This window comes from Telmatherina bonti (assembly GCF_933228915.1).
Source record: "Telmatherina bonti genome assembly, chromosome: 23".
Taxonomy (NCBI): domain Eukaryota; kingdom Metazoa; phylum Chordata; class Actinopteri; order Atheriniformes; family Telmatherinidae; genus Telmatherina; species Telmatherina bonti.
The window spans coordinates 6300703-6326123 of NC_136632.1; the positions used below are offsets into that span (position 1 = coordinate 6300703).

At 42.9% G+C, this 25421-nt stretch overlaps 1 protein-coding gene across 1 annotated transcript in view; it reads left to right on the forward strand.

The window, feature by feature from the left end:
* The window catches only part of magi2a (membrane associated guanylate kinase, WW and PDZ domain containing 2a), a gene marked incomplete at its 5' end in the record, with an annotated part of 293628 nt that overhangs the window by 246758 nt on the left and 21449 nt on the right, over positions 1-25421 (forward strand). Inside the window, 6 exons of the mRNA XM_079263001.1 lie at positions 670-1350; positions 18050-18081; positions 20465-20672; positions 22887-22928; positions 23011-23135; positions 23373-23565. Coding sequence (XP_079119127.1) covers positions 670-1350; positions 18050-18081; positions 20465-20672; positions 22887-22928; positions 23011-23135; positions 23373-23565 — 1281 coding nt within the window. The remainder of the gene's footprint in view (positions 1-669; positions 1351-18049; positions 18082-20464; positions 20673-22886; positions 22929-23010; positions 23136-23372; positions 23566-25421) is intronic.

The following is a 25421-nucleotide window of genomic DNA, read 5'->3' on the forward strand; positions in this document are numbered from 1 at the left end:
CAGCATCTGCCTTACATCCTGTCTCTTCTCTGAGTTCTCTCCAGCCAATAAAAGTCATTCCCATGTTGACTGTTGCTGTTACCCTTTCTTTTTTCTTTTTCTTGCTTCTTCCAATCACGTCTTTTTTTGCTTTTCTGATGATCCAACCTTGATGTGTTTCGAAAACAGACGGTGTGTTGATATCCAGTTACCGGTGTGTGAAGTGATGCCGTAACGCAAAATGTTGTGGAGTTTGGTTTTTCAGCTTCAGGACCCTGCAGGGTAACAACGACTCCAGGAATGTACATAAGTTTAAAGTTCTGAAAGTTGCATTTTGTTGTTTAAAGGTTAAATGGATTTATCTTTGTTTTGTTTTGTTTTTCCTTTTTTTGGTTGTTTTTCTTTCAGCTGACTTGTTTTCAACCTGTCCTCTTCTGGCAGTCAGAAGCTAAAACATAAAGCAGAGATCCTCAATCTCGATGTCCTGCAGGTTTTCCTAGTGTCCTGGCTGGAACTAATCTGGCTTATATCTAATAAATGAGGAAGCAGTAAACATTTCTTTAACGTCTCTTATAAATAGCTTCTTTTCAACTTAATAACAATTTGAGTTTATTTATTTATAAATGTCCTTTTTCCAGTAGCCATGACACTCTACTCATGTTTACTCAAAGTTTCTTCTTTTTTCTTCAGGAGACGTCATCGTCTACATCAACGATGTGTGCGTCCTGGGTACCACCCACGCTGATGTGGTCAAACTCTTCCAGTCAGTACCCATCGGGCAAAGCGTGACCCTCGTGTTGTGTCGGGGCTACCCTCTGCCATATGACCCGGAGGACCCCATGAACACCAACAACACCACCACCACCATCATTTCCCCACTGGGCATCATGGAGCAGCGGCCCATCATGATGAACGGCAGGACGGGCTACGAGAACTACTTGGACTATCTGACCCGCACAGCCCGCTTCGTGGCAGACCCCAGTCAGGACCAGGTTAATGCCCAGCAGCAGCTTCTAACCGCTCACCCGGGCGACACCCACTTGGACGGCTCACTCGCCGCCACTACCGGAACAACACCTCCTGACAGCGTCTCCATGGCGTCGTCAGGCGCGACCCAAGGGGAGCTGCTGACCCTGACAATGGTGAAGGGCGTGGATGGTTTTGGGTTCACGATTGCGGACAGTGTGACGGGCCAGCGTGTTAAACAGGTCCTGGAACCTCAGGGCTGCCCGGGTCTGTGTGAGGGTGACCTGATTGTGGAGATTAACAAGCAGCCGGTGCATGGATTCACACACACGCAGGTGGTGGAGCTGCTGAAGGAGTGCGCTGTGGGATCTGAGACCAGCCTGGTGGTCCAGAGAGGTGGAACAGGTAAGAGCAGGAGCTGCAGGTGGGGATGCTGCTTCGCCCAGCAGCAGCGCTTCACTCCCTCCACCGTATTTGTCTTTCAGTATCTGTCTGCTTATTTCTCTCTGTCTTCTTCTACCAGAGGAGCTAAGTGTGTGTGTGTATGTGTGTGTGATTCGGTCCAGAAAACCATTATTCAGTCTCATACTGAACATCAGCGTTGATGGTCAGCTCCTCTCTCTGTTCTCCTCACTTCACTCTGCTGAGTCCTACCTTAAAGGGTGATAGTCACTTTGTAAACTTTTCATTTGTCATTTTACTGTCATGGATGATAAATTCTGTCTCCTTTTGGGAGCCCAGACTACAAACCCCTTTCCAAAAACATCAAAGCATGTCAAAAGCTACACAGCTTTGCCTTGAAATTCCTGGTAAATGGTCCTTAAGTGCTTTTTACCTCTGTGTTTTTCACCTGGGAGCCTGGCTGTCTGACAATCATAATTATGCAGTGCACTCTGTCCTGAGTCGCACACACAAAGCTGTTATTTGCTGGATCCACAAGTAGCTGCTGGCTTTTTGTGAGTGCAGCATGATGGAGGACGTTTTAAGTCATGTGTACAAACATCTGAAAAGTCAGTCTGACACCATCTTTCTAATGCCAGTCTCTTTGAGGCTGAAAGAGAAAATATGACAAAAACAGCTCAGCCTTGTCTCCCCTAAAGTGACAGAATGTACAGTTCTGTGCAGAAGTCCTGAACCACTTCATTTTTTATGGTCGGCTTTAAAAAAAAACAGATTTATAATCCTTTTAATTGTGTCTTGAGTAGTTCTTCAGACTTCCTGGAGAGCCTTTAAACTTTTTCATGGACTTTTTCTTCAGACATTTTCTCGTACCTGAGCTTTTTCAGTGGGATTCTCCATACTAATCCATTTACCGCTGACCTATAAATCACTGAAACATAAAAAAGCATTAAACTCAAGTATTGTGTTGACATCTAACAGACAACACGATGAAGAAAAAAAAAAAGTCTCTTTGTTGCTGCTTTGTTGCTTGCAACAGCCTGTCACCAACAAACATTACTTATTCCCATTTCTTTGCCTGCATCTCAGAAAAACAGCAAAGCTAACAGAGTTTGACAGACAGAAAATAGGATTTTTGCAGCAACAAGGTGATTCCCAAAGAGATCTTGGCATATCTCGCCATGGTGTGCTGCCTGTGCCTGTAGAATATCTGAGGAAAGTGGACAAGTGGAGGACAGACTATTTACATGAACAGTATGGGAAAGTTATGTTCTAATAAATTAAAGTCTAGTAAATGCCTTAGAGGGAAGTTGTGTAATAATTACTCCCATTGTGCATCGCATTGAAAATGCATCTCACCTATTGAGACAACACTCCCCGCTGGGCATCAAAAAGCCTCGACAGCACTGATGAAATCATCTCATCTGATATTTCATGGAGCAAAATTTATGGCAGAACGATAACTTGTTAAAAACATGATGGTCTGCTAAGTTCAATATAACAGAACAGAGACGACACATGCAGTGAAGTCCGGCTGTACTGAATGTTTATGTGGTTTCAGTAGTTTTTATGGTAAAGCCTGAATAAAATCTGGCATTTACGGTGACTTTGAAGTTATGACGTAAACATTGGTAGTAACGAGCCTGGTGTATCTTGGCACCGTAATGCTACCTATGCTAACAAACCGCGCTGTCTAACAAAACCCAATAACAAGTTAGCTTTAGGCTAATTTAGCCAGTACAGTCGACTGATCTCTGCCGTCTCAATAACTGTGTTCTGCCTCACAGGGACAAATTGCCTTCTTTTTGCGAGTTGGTGCTATTTGTCCCTCACTGGCAGCTGTAGTTTCAAGATGGCAGACTACCATGGTGCTTCCCTACAGGCTTACCCATTCTATGTAAAAACAAACCTAAAACTCTGCTTTTGAGAATGTGTCAGATTATTAGCAGCAATACACCATTAAAAGCATGTGTATAAATGCAGATATGGATTTTGGTCAGTAAACAACAGAAACTGTTGCATAATGTCCCTCTAAAAATGCATCTGGACCTTCAGTTGGTCCATCTATACTGTTTAATGAAGCCTCACCTAGTGTCAGTGGAAACTTGGATGTTTTGAAGCTGTTCTGGACCTGATGGGGGATGCCCATGATCCCAGAAAAAATACCTAAAAAAGACAGAAGATAAAGAATTTCTCCAAAACAAAAGGTTTATATCGACGCTGTTTGTGTCAACGGACGTGCAAAGATCTTAGAGAATGCACTCTAAATGTCGGAAGTTTGTCTTTGTGAATTCATTATATCAGTCATTTCAAATTTCCTCCAAAACGACGGCATTAAAACAAACAAACTCCATCTGTCAAGAACTGATTTAGGAGACAAGTCATCAGCATAAACCGTGTTGCTGAAACCAGATTATCCCAAAAACCAACACTTCTGTACTTGCAGCAAACCCAACACAAAAGGATAAGCATCCCTGGAACAAAAACTCATGTTTCATAAACATTACACTTGTAATCACACCTCGCTTTGTGTTTGTTTACACACAGATTTTTTCATCTTAATTTCAGTTTCTATGATGAACAAAATGTTCAATCTTCATCACATGTTCTGCCATGGTTCTAGCCTTCCTAAACAAGGCGTTACTACTGATTTTGGATGTTTTTCCTCTAATTTCCTTTCATTTCAGTTTGGAAGAAGATCATCTGTGCTTTATCATCAGATTTGATCTATTAGGCAGTTTTCATACACAAAATAGCACAAAGTGCTTTACATAAAAACGTTAAAACAAGTCTTAGTCAAGCATAATCATAGTTTGATCAGTCTCGCTTGCTCTAAAATGCAGTCATGCACGCACACATAATATGCATATGCTATGCAGTGTGTGTGACAGGGACACGCACATCTGGCTTGCTGCTGCTGTGAGGAAGCAACACATTGGGGATCTGTTCAGACCACAAGCCTGCTTGCTCACAACCACATACACCGCCGCTACTGCAAACCATCCAGATCAGGGCTGGCCGAGATCCACAACACAGCCATAGGGCTGCAGTGCAGGACCCCCCACAGCCACCCACACATCCCACAATGTGGCAACAGCCCTGCAGACCGAACAGGCAAAGCCCCCGACATGAACGATCCCTATGAGGACAAACACTGGACACTGGAGCAGTGGTGGAAATTCATCTTTGATGAAGCAGCTCACAGAATAAAACACAAAAGATCCATAAAAGACACCAAATGCATGCCAACAACCTAAAAAAGACTTATTTAGAATATTGATTGTAGTTAAAATAAATAATTTCACACTAATATACACTTTAGTCCTGTTTTTTTAACATTACTCTCAAAACTTTCTCAGGTATTAAAAAGCAACCGCTGTTCTCCTAATTTATTATATTCTATATTACTAGAGATGCCCGTTATTATCAGGATACCAATATTTATGGCCGATATTGACAATAATGGAATATTGGAAATTATCGGTGTTGGTTATCACTTTTGCAGTGATGTAACTTTTACACAACATCCACATAATTTATATCAAACTCTTCAGTTACGTCTCCTCGAACTCCAAATGACAGAATATGAGATGTCATGTCTAGTTTTCCAGATATTTTGTTTGTTTGGCACAAGTGTCTCCAAAAATATCAGTATGTGTTGATATCGGTACAAGAAATTGAGAGTCGGAGAAAATCGGTATATTGGATATCGGTAACAAAGCTGACTTCAAACATCCCCAGATATTATATTTGACATTTTTCCAGTACTTATCAGGAAAAATAAGGCTTTAAGGGAAGAAGAACAAGGTTGAGGTATGTTATTACACAAGAACTGGACTGAAAACCCCAAACAGCTTGTCTGTGGGAGGAGGAATCCTCCCCAGAATCTGGACCTCAGCATTACAGAAGCAGCGTGGGATCGTCTGGGCAGAGGACATCCAAAAAGCCATAGAAAGTCCTTTAAGAAGCCTGGAAAACTATGTCCTGCTTTTCTTTCATTATAGAAGAAAATTAGAGCTGCACAGTACTGGATGTTTTCTGTCTGTCAGATCATCTGTGGTTGGTTCAGCCGAACCTTTGACACTTCAGGTTTCGTTACCTGTTGTTGGTTTATCCTAAACGATCATTAATTTGCAGTATGAGCTGGAAGCAAAGCTGGTGCCGGTTTAATCTGCATCGTTCTGTTTCTGTTGCTTGTGTAATGTCACATACCAATCATAATGCCAGCCGGCATGTGGCACAGACACCACTGAGACTCCCACAAAGGTCAGCAGCGTCCTCTGAATACATTCACCGCCGTCTCTTTCTTTATTAGGCTGTCCATGTATGCTGCTGAGCCTGGAGTCAACAAACACAAAGTGGACAAACTGATTTATATTGATTTTTTTTATTCTCTTTTTTTGGTTTCTTCCCAAGACCAAAAACAGACTAGCCATGTAAAAAATGTCCAGTCCATCGTTAGTGTCCCTTAAGATAAACATAAAGAGGCATCATCTTCTATCTAACTGTAAAGTGCTCTCACCATCTGTTTGGGTTTTTCCTCTACATGGCAGAAATAAATACTCCTGTTGGCAATAATCACCATATTTACACCAGTCCAACAACAAGATAAACCTCCTGAAGCATTGTAGCAGGCGCCACACTCGTGCTAGAACAAATAAATGTAGGAAAATGTGCCAAAATGTCCTGGTTGGAAGACGAGGGGGGTGTTACATATTGTGGGTCTCTTGAGTGTGTTTTGGGGGATTTAACCATGAAAGCACTTTAAGCTCATTAAGATGAAAGAATTGAGACCCCTCCGGGAGAGAAAAGATCACAATGAGCTCTTTCTGATTTTTGTTTTTGAACTCTCTTCAGCGTGATAAGGATAAATGAGGAGAACTGGGGCTGAGACAGGAAGCTACGTACCAATGGGTTTGATGTGGCGAAGATAATGATCTGTTATTTTACTTAAAGTCCCATGATGCTGTTTACTCTAATGCTTTCCGTTGTTTCTGCTCACAGTTTTTTGTGTGGAATGGGTAATATGGAGTAATTGTTATTTTTAATGTGTAACTGGCAACCAGGAATGACGTGTTGGTAGATGTCGAGATGCAACGAGAGAATAAAGTTATTATTCGTCATTTATTTAACGTGTTGCGTCAGACTCTGCAGGAAAAGGAAAAAAAAAACATCTTTTGTTCTCTCTGCATAGCTGCCCCACCATCATGAAATTTTACTTGATGTTTAATGGCCACACAAATGACTGCTTAATGAATTTTCATTTTCAGTTCATTTTATGCCACATTTAGTTTTAGATTAGAGGTATTAGCTCCTCTGATTGCTTCATTTTTACTGCACATCTGACAAATTGCCCCTACAAAGATATTGGGGGGGTTCTTCTTTTTTTTCACTTTGATCTTAAACGTTCAGCACAGTTTATGATGAACTAACTATCACGTTACTGTCAGTCATGCTTATTAAAATGCAAGTTGTCAAATATTTGACCTTAATCATTCATAGAATACAATGATTAATGACTTGGGAATGGTGATGAAATGTTACATCTTTCCTTGTTTTATCCAGCAAGTTGAAACAAACATCAAATACTCAAAAAAAAACTAAAGATGTTTCTGTTCATTTCTCACATTTTAATAAGTACTAAGTGGTGTTGTATTATATACTGTTTTAAAGCCTGATTAGTCACCTTTACATGGAGGTGTAACTGGTGACTGTGTGGTCAGCCAGCCTGGTTGTGTTGGTCAGTCTGGGACATGCAGATCCCACTGGTGTTCTGTTGGGTTCTGGACTCACAGCAGCTCATTTCATCCTCTAAACTCCCAGATCAGTGCAGGTTGTGTGCGATGATCCTGGCTCTGTTTGGGAGAGTGTCATCATCCAGGACGAAGTTAGGTCCCAGATTCTGGAAATGTGGATCACCACTGGCTCCTGAAGCTCGTTCTGATATGTCTGGTCATTAGTCAGCTACCTGAGAACACCAACAGGGACTTTAGTCCCATTTCGGGGGAATTATCTACATGTTTAGCCATGTTGCTTATTTTAGAGAAGCAGCATCTTTACATGTTATACCTGCTTGTAAAGATAACTAATCATCTTTCTCACATTGTATAATACAACACCAGTGTGTGTTACTAATAATCAGCCAATCAGCCAGTGAGTGGTTCATGAACATCTCAGCTTGTTACTAATGTTCCAACTCTGCAGAGTTTTTTTCACTTCAGCTGATTCTCCAACTTCCTAAAAAAAGATTCGCCCCAGACAATTAACCAGACTGTTACCCATTGTGATAAAACTGTCAGCATGCTGCTGGGAAGATGTGCTGCCATTTAGCTCCACACAATTCAACCAATCAGCCTCTTCTTTGGACCACTGGGCTCCTGCCACACTATCTAATGGAGCTGGCTGCTGCTGAGGGCTCGTACCATCCGGCCGCTGACTGATATCTGTTGCCAAAGCAGCCACTCACTTCAGTGCCTCACCATAATTCTTTACATATTTTCCAGTTTAAGGTCAGCTGAAGCAGGGGACCAGATGAGAACCACTGGATGAATGCTCCATGTTTGTAAATTGCTGGATTTAGATCTGTACATCTTGTTGACGGAGCCTTCATCTCTTTACGTGCGGTCACACTTTCTTATCCTCCTGTTTCAACTCCCATAAACACAACTATCATTACGGGTATTTTACATTTGAGTTGCTATGACAACACACTCCAAATGTCCAGCATCGGAGATCTGAAATGACCAGCAAGGCAGAAGTTCAGAGACTGAATTTCATAAATAATTGCAAAACTTACTCACATACACACACACGCAATGCATTTTGTTTGGGCTGGAGGTCTTTAACTGTACATCTGGAAATGGGAACGAGGTAGAAACGGACTCAGTGAAGTAGAAACAACAAGGTGCAGAGGAGAAATGTGTCGGCAGAGTGAAAATTAAAGAAACAAAGCGTCAGTGTGCTGCAGCGTCTGTTCAGCGGGGTTTTGCTAGCTTGTCTTGGTGTCAGCATGGACACAGCAGATAACCTTAGATTGCACCAGGAAATCATTGGACGTGACTTTGTAGCATCATTAGTATTAGAGTTGGGAAAGGAGACATCCTGCTCTTCTGTAATGCATCAGACTCCCAAACATCTGGAGATCCTCTCTTTAAAAGAAAACATGCTAAACTTACAGCAGGTTGATTAGTTTCATCAAGAGTAAGCCTGCAGCTGGCAGAATCATGAGCTAGCACGTTAAACCAGATTAAACTAATAAAGCAATCTGAGATCTTTAGTTTTTACACCATCCCTACTGATAGGTTGCTAGGAAACTAGCAAAGACTTGCATAAAATCCAGCACATTGATTGGACCTTTCAGTTTTTGGATTCCCATAATTACTCCGCCTTAAAGTTGTGGTTATCTCTTGACTGGATGGCTGCGGGTCAGAACAACTTGCCTTTCCATGGTGGAAGAATCCTCACAACAGCTAATTTTAGAGGAAAATGTCAGGACATCGGCTGTGAGCCTCCAGAGAAAAGGGATCATGCAGCAAAAACGACCTTAAGAGGACAAGTAGGTCTACTGGTGAAGGTTGCAGAAGAGTAAAGTTAATATTCTGGGATGCTGAAGTCAGAGTCCCGACTCATCCCTCCCGTTGTCCTTGGGTTAATTTGACCCGTTTTTGAAGGTAAATATGCTGTAACTTTATCTTTCTTCCATGTAATTTTCTGATAATTACATGGATCCATACAGCGCTTTTTTCTTGTGACATTAATTATGACTATTTTAGTTGAGTTACTTGTTTTTAAAAATAATTATAGGTGTGACTATTTTTCTATTATTCTGATTAAACACCTGTTCATGTGTGTCTCAAATCACAAGTAAAAGATTTCTGCTTGATTTTGCTCCAGACTTACCACTGAGTTTAGGTCCAAAAACAAATGTAAAATCTATTTTAGTTGGAAACGCGTTTATTAGCAGAATAAGACAAAATATTTTGCCACGATTTTGTACCTCGTGCTTTCTAAACACTCAGACACGCTGGGTCAGTTTGACCCGGGAGGACAAAACATGCGTAGTGATGGTGAAGATAACATGAGGGTTGATATAACAGAGACGCACCTGAGCAGTGAGCGGTTCATGAACATCTCATCTTGTTCCACACACAGAAGTTCATTCACACTTGCTGTGCTGTGGTGATGTGATGCTCTTGCAGAACACCGGAGTCACACCGCCTGCTAAGCTCTTTTGACTTGGAGATGGCGCTGTTACCACGTTACTGTCCCAGTGTGAGACGTGCGGGTGGTTTGTGAGGAACATGCAGGTCATGTGGACACTGTGTTGTTGTCTTCTTCATTGATAATTTCGGTATTTATTGTCCTTGTTTGTGTGAGTGTGTGCATGGCTCTCTGGCTCATTAGCAGCTACCTGAACCATTAACAGTCTGACATGGCTGCAGGGCTGTAATTAACAGCAGAGACTTTCAGCTCTTTCACATCTACGTCGGCCATTTAGCTCCCACTGACACACACATTCTCTCCCACTGACTCCAGCCCACACACACGGTTTGATTCACGCAGGCTGTGCACACACTTCGCCCATCTTTTTATGGATATTATCTTCCACGTATCAATGCAGCGCTCAAGCCTCAACGCTCTTGCATAAACCCTCCTATCTCATGATGCCACGGATGAATTGTACATTATGAAGCAGCTGTCTGCTTTGACCTTTTACCTGATATGACCGAAGGCTGCTTGGAGAGCGTGGAAACCTCAGGTTTGTGGGGAATGAAAAGAAGGAGAGTGATTCACTGAGCCTCGGCCGGCCTTTCAGGGAATCAGAGTGTAACTAGACAATGATTCATTGTCTGTGTGTGTACAAGATAGTTGCAATAAAAGAGAAGAGGAAGAAAGAGCATGAGAGTGATGAGTTCGCCTCTCTGCCTGTAGATCAGACTGTCAGCCTTGTTCACACCAGCACACCTCCCACTGAAGAGGTCCAGCAGGGATCAATATCCAGTCCAGGTTGCTAAGACAAGACAGTCGGGGTTTCTGAGGCCAAGATGAAGGAATTATACAGCTAACACATTGAAATAGCTGACGTGTGCAGCCTTCTTGCTATCAGGATTAGATCAGAGCTTAAAGTTTTAATCTTTTCCTCGCATGCAGGGAAAGTAGGTTTACTCACCTTCCTTAACTCTTTGTTAAAGTTGTGAAGATGTTGCAGCTTTAAATGCTAAAATGTTTGAAAATTGTTTGAGTTTTGTGTTTGTAAATAAAGTTTTGTCATCCACCCAAAAGAAAAAAAAAGCTTCCCAACATTTGGTGGGAAAAGTAGAAGTCCTTCTGCAGGCATCCTGTCAGATGTGAACTCAGATATGTGTGCAAGACTGAAGTTAAGGCTGCAAATGTTGTCCATCTTTATTCTGCTTTCTGATTGGGTGATGACTAATCGAACTGTCCAATTAGAGAGCCGACTCAGCTGCAGGCTGTTAAAGGGGCGTAGAAGCATTTTAAAGAACTCATGTTAATGCTTCCATTGGGTTTTTTATTACCATGAAGTGATTAGTCAGTGATTGGCTATAGTGGTTCACTAAACTGTGCTGTTTTCAATTTTTTTATCTGCTTTAAATTCGACTGTGCAGTTCATGTCTCGCTCATCAGGTCCACATGTTCAACTAAATGTTAAAACAAATATCCAGTCAGCCATCATGTTTAGTCGTGTATTCTATTCTATTCTACAGTCATTTAGCAGACGCTTTTATCTGAAGCGAATTACATATGTGTAGACATGCTGACACTCAAACTGAGCATCAGAGCGAGGACAAAAGGAGATTTAAGTGACTTTGAACGCAACATGTTGTTGGTCTGAGTGTTTACCGGGTTTTTCACACATACCTCTAGTATTTACAGAGAAGGTCTATAGAAATAAAATATGCAGCAAACAGCAGTTGTCAGGAGGAGAATGGACAGACTGGTTGGAGATGATGGAAAGGCAACAAGAAGTCAAATAAGCACTGGTTCCAACGAAGACATGCAGAACATCATCTCTGAACACACAACACGTCCAGCCTGGAAGCAGATGGTCTCCAGCAGCTGAAGACCACAGCGGGTTCCCTCCTGTCAGTAAGAACAGGAAACTGAGGCTACAATTCACACAGACTCACCAGAACTGGACAATAGAAGATGGAGAAACGTTGCTGGTCTGATGAGTCTCCAGTTCAGCTCCACATTCACATGGTAGGATCAGAATCTGCTGGAAACATCATGACAACATGGATCCATCCTGCCGTCAGGATCAACGCTTCAGGCTGCTGCTGGTGGAATGACATGGTTTAACCAGCACAGCCTGCCTGAGTCCTGCTGCTGACCATGTCCATCCCTTTCTGAGCACAGTGTAGCATCTTCTGATGGAAACTTCCAGCAGGATGATGCACCATGTCACAAAGCTCACATCATCTCCACCATGATGATGAGTTCACTGTCCTCCAACGGCCTCCACAGTCACCAGATCTACATCCAACAGAGCAGCTTTGGGATGTGGTGGAGCGGGAAATTCTCATCATGATGTGTAGAAAACAAATCTGCGGCAAATGTCTGAAAAATGTTTCCAACACCTTCTTGAATCTATAAAAATCAGAATGAAGACAGTTTTGGAGTAAAAGGGGTCCAACCCTCAACCAACATGGTGAAAATGACAGTAGAATTTATCTACTGGAATAGATTCTTCCCAGGTCCTCGTGTGAAGCTGACAGATACAAACATTCACACATCAGTTCAGCTGAAACAGCTTTGCATAATGAAATGAAAGAGCTCTCAAATTGAAGAGGCAAAGTCCAGAAACATATCAGAGTCTTTGCTGGTTCCTGCTTCTCCCTCTGTGATGCTTTTGTACCCAGATTCATAAATCACAGGGATGCACTAAAATATTTTGAAGCGTTTCCAACTTATGCAAATTAATCTTTGTGTCAATTTGTTTTACTCTGCCTGAATTTGCATTTAACCACTTAATACAAACGCTGCCTCTGTACTTTGGATTACGTTTGTGCTTTCTGAGTCTAATTATAAATATACGCTTTAGAAAAAACAAAACCGTCCTGATTCAGATGCTGCAAACTGTTTTAACACACTGATGAAACAGTAGCAGCTCCTGCAGCTGTTTGTTAAAACATCAGTGCCTCCCAAACACAAACAAACACACACACACACACACACACACAGCCCTCAGTTGGATTAGGTAGTGCAGTAAATGAATGGATGTTTATATAGGAGGCTGTAATTGTATCAGAACATTTAGAGGTCAGCTCATGATTCTGACCCTTTTTTTGTTGTTTTGTTTGTTTGTTTGTTTTGCAGTTAATCACCTCGTTAGTGAGCAGCATGTTGTGTAATTAGTACTTAGACATTGAACATACACTTGCATTAAAAATCAAAAAGTCAAAAGAAGTTCACCTGTAAAGGTTGTAGTGAATTTAAAGCAGCAAAGTGATGCAGTGTTATAGTGTTGAATACTCATCAGACATGTGAGCGACGCCATTTTTCTATCACCTAAACGCATTTTGGAGTTTTCCACACTCTCTGCGTTCGGTTTCCATGGCGACGGAAACAATTGGTTTTAGTTTTTTCTACTTCAAAATTTAATTGACGTCCCGGAGGAGGCACTCAGTGATTGGTCATCTTCTCTAGGTTGTGTCGTTCACGTGAAGAAAGCCACGTCCACCTTCACTGCTCAGTATAACTACTCCTAGCAGTCAACCAATCAGATGCAGCCTGCAGGACGGAGGGCGGAGCTTCCTCTGTTGGCTTGTTTCTGGCAGAGGCTGATCTGAGAGGATCAATACAACATGAATGTAGGAGTTTGTGAAAAATGCTTGGTTATTTCTTGCCCTTCTGGACTTGCATATTAAAATAAATTAGACTGAAATGTGGATAATATAGCCACTTTAAGGGTTCATTCTGACATCATAAACAGCTGGATAACTCTTTGTGTAGTGTATGTTGTGTTTCCTTCCTACTGTGGAAGAGTGTAATCATCCAGTCCACCAAGGTTGTCACAGGAAACTCTGGTGCAATCTAGGGGAGAATTACCTCCACATTTAGCTGCTCTTCATTCCACAGAAGCACAATCATTACAAGTTCTACCTGGTTGTCGGCGACCAATCACGCTTTCCAACCATGTTTATTACAACAACGGTTATTATTAAAGAGGAGAAATAATCCCCCAAACATAAATTCCCTTCGTTTTTGTGTTAAGTTGAAGCTTTTTCATACACACAGCCTGATTTCCTGGTAATTAATGAAATAGAAAGTAGACCTGGGGAAGAGCAGAAAAACAGCTGACACAGCCGGATCAGTCCCACAGCAGATCCCAGTAGAGCTCTGGGAATTCTCTAAGAAATGAGTGGGCCATGTGCCAGAACTTTCTTGAAGTTGTCTGTTAAAGAGAAGAGAAGTTGAACATGAGCTTGCAGGATGGAGCACCGGCTAATGAGGAACGTAGACCGGCAACAGCAACATTCGTTTCTAAGAAATAATGACTTATTTTCTCCGTCGTCTCCTTTTTGGAGCCGTTTTTCAGCTTCGAAACTGTCCCAGAACTTCTGACCCCACACCTGTCAGGTCACTTTTATTCCTCTAACAGATTCATTTACATAAAATTATTTCATAAGAAAGGATTAATGGGGATGTTTTTCAGAATGAGACAAAGTGTCTAAATTCAGTGTAAGACAGGAATCCTTCAGAGGCCGAGCCATTTTGGACAAGCTGCATCCCTACATAAAGGCATAGATCAGCTTCTCCAAATCATTCTGGACACGATCGGCCTCGGTTCTGGTTCCAAGCCACAGCTGAAAGAAGCAAACGGTGACAACGGTGAGACCTTCTCTTTATTCACTGCCTTCATGCCAACGGCTGATTCGTTCTAGTCGAGCGTTGAGGTGGCTTTCAACCACTGACACTCGAATTTCTCTTGACTTTCTACTGAAAAGTGTAAAAAAATAACGTTTCTGTAGTTTTCTTGTTTCTATAAGACGGCTTGTGTAACATAAGAATTTTGACATCAGTAGATTTTTGTACAAGTCCACGTGCCAGATATAATTTCTCAGCCTGGAGAAGCAGATATGCAGCACTTTCTGCTTACATGCAGTCTTATTTATTAACCCCTCCAAAGCTGTGCCGGTGCTGATGGGGGGATTGAGGCCGTGTCAGTATGAAGCCTCACCAGACCAGTGGAAATCTTCCGTGCATCTGAAGGCGGTTAGAGAGGAGCAGAGTTAGGTCAGTACTTAGAAGCAAGTCGGGCTCCGCGGGGCTCCTGCAGCTCCGTGCAGCCGAACTGACAGATCTGATTAGGACTTGGTGTGAGAGCTTTCAGCACTGTGGACAGCTCATTCCACCCCGTCTTTCCAGCAGACTCTCTGGACTCATAGCCGCAGGGCACTTTCACACCCACCTCCAGCTCCATGTCTGCGCTGCCTGAGTGAGCAGTGCCTTCACCCCGCGGATCAGCCCGCTGGTGCCTCGCTCTGTTGGCGGTGAGGCTTAGTCAGGTACCGTCGCCCACTCGGACCGCCGCCCTGCTCATCGTGTCCCTCGCACTTAGATGTAGGTTTTCTGGAAAGCTTTTTAACATCGGACCTGGTGTAGGAGAAGAAGCGTAAATCCTCTGCTCTGGTTTCCAGGGTGATAAAATACTCCCATGGGCATCCAAAAACAAATCGCCATCGAGTTTTTGATAAGCCACTGCAGCCATTTTGTTCTGATAAACGTAACTTTTCCTCATTTACATGTCGTCACCACCTTCAGCTCAGTGAGACAAATGTGTGATTGGAGTCTGGTAGGACTGGGAAGACTGGTGCATGATCCCAGCAGCCACCCCATGATTTGATTCCTCTGTTTGCATATGCTGGTGGCTTTCTGCCCGGACGACTGCGTCAGCGCCTGAAACATAAAATAGAAGAAAAATGGAATCAGGATGACGGAGCGTGCGCGATTTTTCCACGCTCCTGCGAATCTGAAGAAGCAGCGCTTCACTACGGTGTGTCTGTCTGCTGCTGCTGTGCTTTTTCCACATGGTTCTCCTCCATCTCCGTGGCCAGGATAGCTTTCTGGTTGTTGTGCCTGAACAATGCGTTAGAAAGCAGCAATGTGTGGAATACCTTGTGAAAGGTCACCACCAAATGGATTGGAAGGAGAAAGAGGAAGGTCTGCCCTTTAGCTTGCTGCGCTGTATTACAAACTGAACCCACTTAAGTAAAAGTCAGAGCATTTTTACCTACGGCTTTTTCATTTCTGGGGTCCCTGACAGATCAACGATTCATTCACAAAATGTTTTCAGTGACACGGCTGCACAAAGAGTGTGTGTTGCGGTTTAATGTAAAGTCTGAAGCTACACATACAGTGTGTGAGGTTAGGCCTTCATCAAATAGAAATCTCATTCAGCCGTTTGATGGGAAAATGTGTTGCTTCTTGTGAAAATGCTGCGTTGTGTCCTTTTGCTGTTTTTTTTTTACTTATTTCAGTTCTTGTCGATGTAACGAGCAAAACATGCAGAACTATCCAGAACAAAACGATGCAGAAGAATGTGGATCGTGACAGCTGGCTGCGTTGCATCTGCAGCAGGAGAGCAGACAGTTCCAGATCCAGATCCAGGAGACATGACATAAAAACAAACTAAAAAGAGGTGTGGGTGGACGAGTGGAATGAACAGCGATGTGGAAGACAAAATAAACATACTATCAGAAAGAAATGCAGCATGTTATTTGAGAGGCACTGCTGAACTTGAGGAGATTTTTGCGCTACGATGCCCCCCTAATGAGGCTAATCCATCTTCAATCCTGTTTCTTCTCTGAGCTCTCTGTAGTCAGTAAAAGTCATTTTAATGTTGGCTTTTGCCTTATCTCTAGCTCTGTCTCAGTCTCTCTTTCCTTTTTCTCGCTTCCTCCATTAATCAGACGTCTTTGCTGAATCAGCCTCAGTGAGACTTCTAAATCCTTCATACGTATGCGACCTGCTGCCATGAAGCCAAACGTTGCTGCCATGTGATGTTCCAGGCTGGCAAAGTAGCCGGGAAACGTCTGGACTTCTGTGAAATAACAGCTCCATGATAGATTTCAATGTGGGATCGAATTGAGCAGTAGCTCCGAGTTTTAGGTTGGAAAGTTGCTTTAAATTCAGATCAGATTCCATTCAGTGTGATTCCCACAACTTCTCTCTGTACCGTAGCAAATCTGTTCCGTCGCTGCACCTGCTTTAATCTGCCTTTGGAGAGCAGCAACCAAACATCACCAGGTTATAATCTAAATGAATGTCAGACCCGAGTTGTTTGGAAATGCATCACAACGTGCCGAAGCACGTCTGTCCCCCAGGAGACCCTGAGTCATGAGTTTCACTACATTTAGGTTTGGAATAACGTGTGGTATGAAGTAGTGAATGGTATGAACCTGTAGCTGGAGATGGAAGCGACCTACGAAGCTTCCTCACATGTCTCTTCTGGCCCAGACCTCCTTCAGGTCTGAAACTTTGCTGTTAGACTGAATGAACTTCGCTGTCCAGCAGAAAGCTGCAACCACCGCCTCAGTTCTGAAGTCCCTCATCCTGAACCGTCTCCATCTGGTCAGCGCTACTCCATGTAGACTCCATTCTCTCCTGGTTATTATTTCTTTTCCTTTCCTTGGCTAGTTTTTTCCTCCCTCTCGCGGAGCAGAGAGTATGGATGCTCCTCCATTTCAATGGAAAACTGCAAGTTGAACCATCCACGTCGTCTTTGCTTGTTTCTCCTCCTTCCTCCAAGAACACACAGGCCTTCACAAGTTTGTCCCCTTTCAGCTACCGTATTAAAAGATGGCGATGCAACATGGGCGCAGCCACCGATGTATTTCTAAAGAACTTATTCTGAGCCACGAGAACACTTTCATTTGGATTAGACTTCAGTAAAATATGTTTTCATGGAAGTGATGCTTGATTTAGTCTTTTACAGAGAAGAAAAGGAAAAGTTTCACACTGGAGCTTTACTGCAGAGAAATGACCACCTTTTATTTTTAGACACATTAATGTATAAACAACAAAGCTAATAAACAAGCTATCTTAGAAATCTGACTTTAGGATTGTCTCTGTGAGAGTAGCAGATGTAGGAGCCTTTTTACAGCAGTCAACCACTGAAAAGCACTTTATCCTCCTTATTTATAAAGATTTTTCAGCCTTATATTTAATGAATGGCTGCGAGATGATCCGTCTGATTTATCACGCTGTTGGTGGCCGGGTGGGGTCCGGGTCTGTGAACACCAACTTATGTTATCATGGGAGTCGCGACTCCAGGAGTTTGAGGTTTGTTGTCCCCGTCAGAAAGCAGACGGCTGTTTTTCAGCACTTTTTCCTCCAAACAAGCTGCTCATGCAGCTAAAACCAGGTGTTTTCACCAGAAATCCAACCAAGAAGCTTTCATGATTCCCTTTTTCCTTCCGAAATCAGAAGAAAATAAGACTTTTCCATCATTTTCACTCAAATCTCCCTCCACTTCCACAACATGTCAGTGCCTCATTCATATTTATTTGTCATCTCCCGCTTTGTTCCTTTTCTTCTTTCCTGATGTTTTCACTGTTATTAGCACCTATTTGTCATTTTCATGCGATTTAAATGTTTTCTTTAATATTGTTTCTTAACCTTTAAGTTGAATTTTCCCATCTTTTTTTAGCCTAAAGCATGTTTTGTTTTCTTAACATTACAGGTCACTATTCACCATGGAAGACCCCAAAGCAGGTAACATACATCCGCCTGAAAAATCCAGATTATCCCCATTTCTGCTGTTTTAATCGGAATAAAGTAGATTTTTACTTCAGTGTGAAGAGCTGCTGTATGCGGTTCATCTGGAAGCTGTAGGAATGACTTTTCTGCCCTTTCTCTGTCACACTAACCCGACTGATGATGCGTGGCTTCTACAAAAGCTTCCTTTTGATAGTCAGACTTTCTTTATCATTATGTGCACAAAAAGTCCAAGTAGCCACTTTATGGTGACATTAGAGTTTAATTCTGCACGTCAGACGTGATTCACGGCCCGGCTCGGGGCCATTAGGGGATTTGCATTATGCTTTTATGCTACAGGAATAGTGCCACTATCCATCTTTGATGAGACTTTCTTGGCATGGCCCAGATTTCATCTGGTTTGTTTTCATTTAATAACATTTATCATTTCTTACCTTTAAAAGCTTTGCTGCTCTTTCATAGCCTTCAGTCGCCGCTTTGCCATTTGTCTGTCACTCCGTCTGTATTTACTGTTTACAGCGAGCGTGTCTTTAGCTCGTTCTGCAGCTTCCGCTGCTGCCAGAGAGGAGCTGCGAATATCATCTGCCGTCTCTGTGCCCACAAACCCTATCTCACTAAATGTCGTCTTAGATCAGAGACGCTGGCCGTTTATATGTATTTGTCACGCTCATATGCTTCCACACAAGCCCATCTTTCTTTGTTTCTCTTAGTGAGACTGTGTGTGTAATCCATTTCATGCCTGGATGTCCTCCCAGGGCTGCTCTGACCACGTCCTGACCCCAGCTCATGTTGCCCCCGTTCCAGATCCCAACTCTCCAGCTTTTTAAGATACTTTGTCCCTTAAAATCCCTGTTTTTTGTCATTCCAGCTGCTTCTCTGCATAATCAGCGTCCTCCATCTCTCTCAGGATAACTGCGATTCAAAGCACTAAACTGGGAGCATTATGAAGTCTATTTAGCATCATTTTTTTAAGAGTTCAGTCCAAGTTTAATTCCTACATTTGATACAGGAGAGAATCTGTAGTTTACAGAATGAGATATGGACGGATAAGGAATAGTCTTACTGAGCTTTGTTTGCAAATGAGCTTTCTGGGATTTGTCTGTTAAGTCCAGACAAGCAGACAGGTAGAAGCTGCTTGCAGGTGCAGCATTGTACGGAAGCCTGCAGGCTTCTGTTCATTTGTTCATGTGAGCAGTAGATCAGCAGCCGCTCATTTGCACCATCAGGCAGGAGACTGAGGGAAAGAGTGATCAGGATGCGGTGATCTGCTCCCGGCCTTAAAGAGGTCCAGACGTTCTGCACGTCAGCAGCAGACACGTCTGAGAGAGCACAGCGAGCGGGGACACTTCTCATTCCTGCCCACAGCTTTTATGAAGCTCGTATTTATCCTCACTTCATTTCCACTTAGATGCATCTCTTGGTATTAAAGGTGCAGCATATGCCATCAGTCTCACTTCCAGAGGGCTGGCTGTTCCCTCCAGCCTCTGATACTTTCTGACATGTGGGCTTGTCATATGGCCAGCTTTATCTGACACATCAAAGCTGATGCTGTGACTGACTGTTGTTGTCAGGACTGCCGCTCAATCTGCTGCACATTCACAGGGGTTTGTTCCTCCTCCACAGCTAAAACATGCCTCATTCCCCAACTGTAAAACAGGGAGAAGATTATTTGATCATAAATGAGGTCAAACATGTTCCTTAATGTTTAGGAGCAGCCTGGAAGCGCTTTGCTACTAACCACACTAACGTCTTGCTGCCTCCTGACTATCCGATCATCACTGGTCATAAACAGACAAAGATGTGTCAAGCTTTGGATTTCTGTCAACTTTTCCTTCTGTAACATGAGCAGCAAACAGCTAAAAGTCATGCTGGGGTTATACTCAGCTTTTTACAGACTTATCTGAAGTGTAAGTGGCCAAAGTTATCTCTATCTCAAGCTTCTGAGGTTTTAATTGTTCTGCTGATATGTTTTCCATTAATCAGAAAGCTTGCAAGCTCCAAGGTTGACCACCATGACTAGTTAAAAAGATGACATTGACTCTGACTTGTTGCCATTTTGCATAGTTAAAAGCAAGTCCTAAACTATTTTCTAATGACATGTTTCCACTGTTCAAATCACAGTTTGTGTTTTAATTTTTTTTTTCAAGAATCAATAAACTAATCAAAAGCTGCTTCATTCTAACCAGAAACCTGCAGAAGCTTGACGGGTCTAGCAGCTGTAGGTTCAGTGAGGATTGCAGAACAGTCCAATTAAGCTCTTTCTCGCTAACTGGCTTTCCGTTTCTAGTGTTTTCACCATGGCAACCGAGCTAACGTCAAGCATCAGGAGTGGGAGGGCTGGAAGGGAAGTACTGACCCCTCATGCTGCTGTGCTTTGCAGGTGCTGGAGCAGTGGGAGTCCCAGCAGGGCCAGAGCAGCCCCGCTCAGACCAGCCTGTCGGCTCCCGTTATCTCCCACAGCATCCCTTTCCCAACACACCATCTTCACAGGGCCTCGGTGCCGGACTCAGCCTCCGAGGCCTTGGCATTGGCTAAACCAGATCCATATGACCTATTTGAGAAGTCCAGAGCTATCTATGAGAGTAGGCGTAAGTACCAGAGTTGTTACTGCAGGTGGTCTTCAGGGAACGCTCATCAGCAACCCAAACTTCTCCGAATCACCTGAAGCTTTGCTGAAAGGTTTCATTTTTACACAAACTGATCATCAGGCATCCTTACATCCAGGTGTTGTCATGTCCATGAATACACACTCCACACAGCAGCTGACCTCCACGTAAAGCACCTCTCTGACTTGTTAAGTATGGAAAAAGTCTGGTTGTTTTTATGAATTCATCCCAGTGCAGCATCACGCTTTGACCCTGCGAGGATGTTAAGCAGCAGAATGTCGGTGAGCCGATGCAGGTCTTCAGTCTCCTCACAGGGACTCCTTCTGGAAAGTGTCAGACTGGATTAGTGTAAATATAACACCCAATGACCCTGCTGTCTTCCCACCACAGACACACACTCACACAATAAAAACAAGAACTTGGTTTCTTCATCAGCTTGTCTTGCAGCGTCTCGTCTTCAGCGATCAGTCGGGCTTTCCTGTCTTCCCAGTAAAGGTCAGGAGTTTGGCTGTCTGCTGAGACTTCTTGCAGAAAAAGCTCAAAGATTTAAGCACTGCTCCAGTTGCTCCCCTCACTGCTGGTGGGTGAAGTAGGCTGCGACCTTTTCTACACCAGCACAAGCCCGAGGCTGTGTTCGTCCCAGTGGACGCTGTCATACGACTCAGGTTAAATTTGCTTCTCTGTAACTCCAAACAGATTCATGTAAAACGACCTCCGATGCTCTTCTACGTATCCGCTCGCCTACCCTCAGGGCTGATGCAGATGGAAACACTATCTCTCTTATTCTCCTCTTCAAAACAAGAATGATTCATTCTGTTAGTGGTACAAAGCTCCGAAGTACTGGGACTGATCTCAGAGGGCTGAAAGGTTGACCCCTCGTGCAGTTACTGTAGTATCCTGACTGGAGAAGGAACATGATCCACTTTCTGGAAGGAAACTAAACATGAGACCAGAACCAAGAAGAAGGAACATGAGATGATGTGAGCTTTGTGACATGGTGCATCATTCTGCTGGAAGTTTCCATCAGAAGATGCTACACTGTGCTCAGAAAGGGATGGACATGGTCAGCAGCAGGACTCAGGCAGGCTGTGGAGGTTAAACCATGTCATTCCACCAGCAGCAGCCTGAAGCGTTGGATGGATCCATGTTGTCATGATGTTTCCATATTTTATTCACTCAGACTTCTCTGTAAACACTAGAGGTGTGTGTGAAAATCCCAGTAAATACTCAGACCAACAACATGCTGCGTTCAAAGTCACTCAAATCTCCGTTCTTCCTCGTTCTGATGCTCAGTTTGACTTTCAGCAAGTCGTCTTCATCATGTCTACATGACTAAAGGTGATTGGTTGATTACAGTTTTAGGGAAAAAACTAGAGCGCTTTTGTTTATCTAGATTTCATGTTACATTTAATGCCTGGTACAACTACAGGTACATTTGTTTGGAAAACAAAGATGGTCTAAGTATTTTTTCCCCAACCAGCTGAACAGATGTACAGTAATAAACTGGATGTTATTATATTGTATATATATTGTCTGCCAGAATACATAAAGTAGTGAGGAAACAATGGAGTAATAAAACATGGACTCATCCACATATAATTTAAAATGCGAGTTTAAAATGAAATCTTTAAGACTTCTATAGTTATACTACATTTTCGCTTGGAAAAAGTTTTTTTTTTCCAGTTTCAGACCTAGATGTTTGAAATGTTGCATTTCTACTCCCCTCTGTGTTCCAGGCATCACGGCTGCACCGTCTGTCTGTCTGCAGCCATGATTTTCCTCTTTCATCCTTCCTGCTGAGTCCCAGCAGCACGCTCGCTATGATTAAAACAGATACAACTGGAATCAATTTTTCATTCGCAGCCACTTGTCTGTGGTTGAGCTCATCTCGCTACTTTGCAGATCGCGGCGTAGTGTGAAGCCCCTGATTGCAGATCAGTGCTTACATCTCACCTTGCGCTGTAAATAATGAAGGGGTTTATTACACGCTGTAAGCACTTCCCGACTTTTATGGATGATGCTGAAATCCTGCGATGACATTAATGCTGAGGCGGAGTCTTTCTGCCTCCTTTCAGCCTGTATGGGAGCATCTGCGTTTGCTGTGTTGTCCACTTGTGTGTGTATTTGTGGTTAATGTGTATGTGTGTATTTCTTTATTATTGTTGTTTATGTAGGTTTTTTTCTTTCTTCCTGCAGAAACCAGCCAGCCGAGGAGCGTCTTTCCTGCAGATTCTTCCGGTAAATATCTCATTTCTGCATTAATACTGTTAAGCTCAAATGTCGGCGTGATCGTTTCATGGCGTTGTCTGATTTGCGGCAGGAGCCGAGTTCCAAAACATCGAGGTGAACCTGCGCAGGCAGAAGTCCGGGTTCGGCTTCCGGGTGTTAGGCGGTGACGAGGCCGGGCAGCCTGTGAGTCCGGAGACGCGTGAGAAGGCTCGTATGGTGATGGGCGTGGAACCCTGTCATTTTTTCCTCCTTTAACCCACCACACACACACTCTGTACTCCTAACCCTGACCTTTAACCCTGAGAGAGTGCTGGCTCTGGCTGCGTCGCTGTTTGTTGAAGTAACACAATAATATTTAAGTCAGGACACCGAGCTTTAATGATGTTAACACCCACTGCATGCCACACGGGAGTGGCGACTCCTGCTTCCTCTAACGGTCTCTGTGATAAACAGATCCTCATCGGGGCGATCATTGAGAAGAGTCCCGCTGATCTGGACGGGCGGTTGCGGCCCGGCGACGAGCTGCTGTTTGTGGACGGGATCCCGGTGGTGGGGAAGCCTCACAGATACGTCATTGACCTGATGCACGGGGCAGCGCGGAACGGCCAGGTTAACCTGGTCATCAGGCGGAGGGTCCAGGCGGCAGGTGAGGAGACGGGAATGGAATCAGATCATCTACAGGCCGGATTACTGCTCCGACAAAACGAGCCATTTAAAGATGTTCACCAGAGCGCTTCTGTTTTTTTCAGTTTTTTCTTTAGACTTTATTTTGAACTAAAAAAAAGTAAAACAAAGTAAATATTTGTCACAATAAACAAAAGGAGAAAAACTTATCTTGTGCAAAGGTCGCTTTTCAATAACATCCTAAATAATGACACTTTCACTGGATCTCTGAATAGACAGTACACAGCTGTACTACACACACATCATGATAAATGATGTACATTGATTTAAAAAATTATCACTATAAGCCTCTTATCTTTTAAATACATTATCTTATATCTTTAGTTTCAGTTTTCTATTGAATAACATATTTTTTCCCACCACAGCTGTTCCAGAGTCAAACTCCTCTTGTTTATAATTCTTCTCACAGATGGTTTTTTTTTTTTAACATCTATATTCCTCTCAGGCTGAATTTATTCTCTAAAGCTTTGGGTACCATCACACAGTTGATCATTTTTAACTTTCTTCCTAAGTTGAAGACTCTTGAATTTTAGGAGATTCTTAAATTTCAGTATTTTCTATTTAATAAGGTTCATGACCAATACGGTGATCAAGAAGGTGCAAATGCAACACGCCCCAAAAGGAGTTTACTCTACACATGCATCAACTGGCCGCTGAGATGTATATGCATGTGTTTTAAACGTAAGACAGAGCAGGAGCAGCTGTATACCTGGTTGCTATGGCGACAAAGCAGATCCGAAATAAGATGTAAAAATATCTTGGAAGTTCTGCTAATTCCTGGGAAACGCTCTTTTAGAAATTTAGATTAATGTGATTTCTGAATTTTCATAAATCTTAATGGTGCGGCGTGTAATAACATCAAAGGTCAATAAAAAGGAAACATATTAAAAACTATTTCTATTGATATAAATCACTTTCCTAGAGCAACAGTTCTGTTCTTCTTCTATTATGAGCATTTCTATCTACTTGTTTTTGGGTCCACATACATGGCAGCCACTTGTGGACAAACAACTCTGTGTAAAGTGACAATGAGCTGTAAAACTACACTACTGGCTTTATTTGATAGGAGATCAAGTTTCTGGATAGATAACGCCTTAAAACAGGGATCCCCAGTCCTGGTCCTCAGGGACCGGAGTCCTGCAGGTTTTCCAAGAGTTCCTGCTGGAACACTCTGATTCATGCTCAGACAAGCTCTGTTCATGTCTGCTAGATACACATTGATTTAAATCAGGTGTGTTGCAGCAGGGAGACTTAGAAAACCTGCCGGACACCGGTCCTCGAGGACCAGGATTGGGGATCCCTGCCTTAAAAGAACCATAGAAGAAGTACACAAGTAGCAGTAACCTTTAGCACAGTCATTGCTGCACCTGAGGCAACCAGATCCGCTATCAGATGAAAACATGTTCATGTCTGGATGAATTTTGGCCCCTTACAGCCACCATACATTCCCATACACGCTTGGCATCTGAAGTTATTTCTGTATCAGTTTTTATCACTAGATGTCAGTAAGCCATACACTGAGAATGATCTGAATATGTGCGGTAAAAGTTTGATCTTTCATGACCTGTTTGAACCTTGAAGTTTCCACATAAACTGAGTTACACGCCTCCAAAGTGAGCTGGGTTTTTTTCAATGGGACAAAAATCACAGTTTTTAGTGATTTTCTTAAACACACTAAGACTTTTCTAGAACTAAAGTAACAGCACACGTCTCCTGGTTGAGACACGTGTTGATCTTACTACTGTGAGGACAATGCAGTGGGACTCACTGTGTTAGACCACAAAAGTGGAGACAGAAAATTAATATTAGAAATGCTCA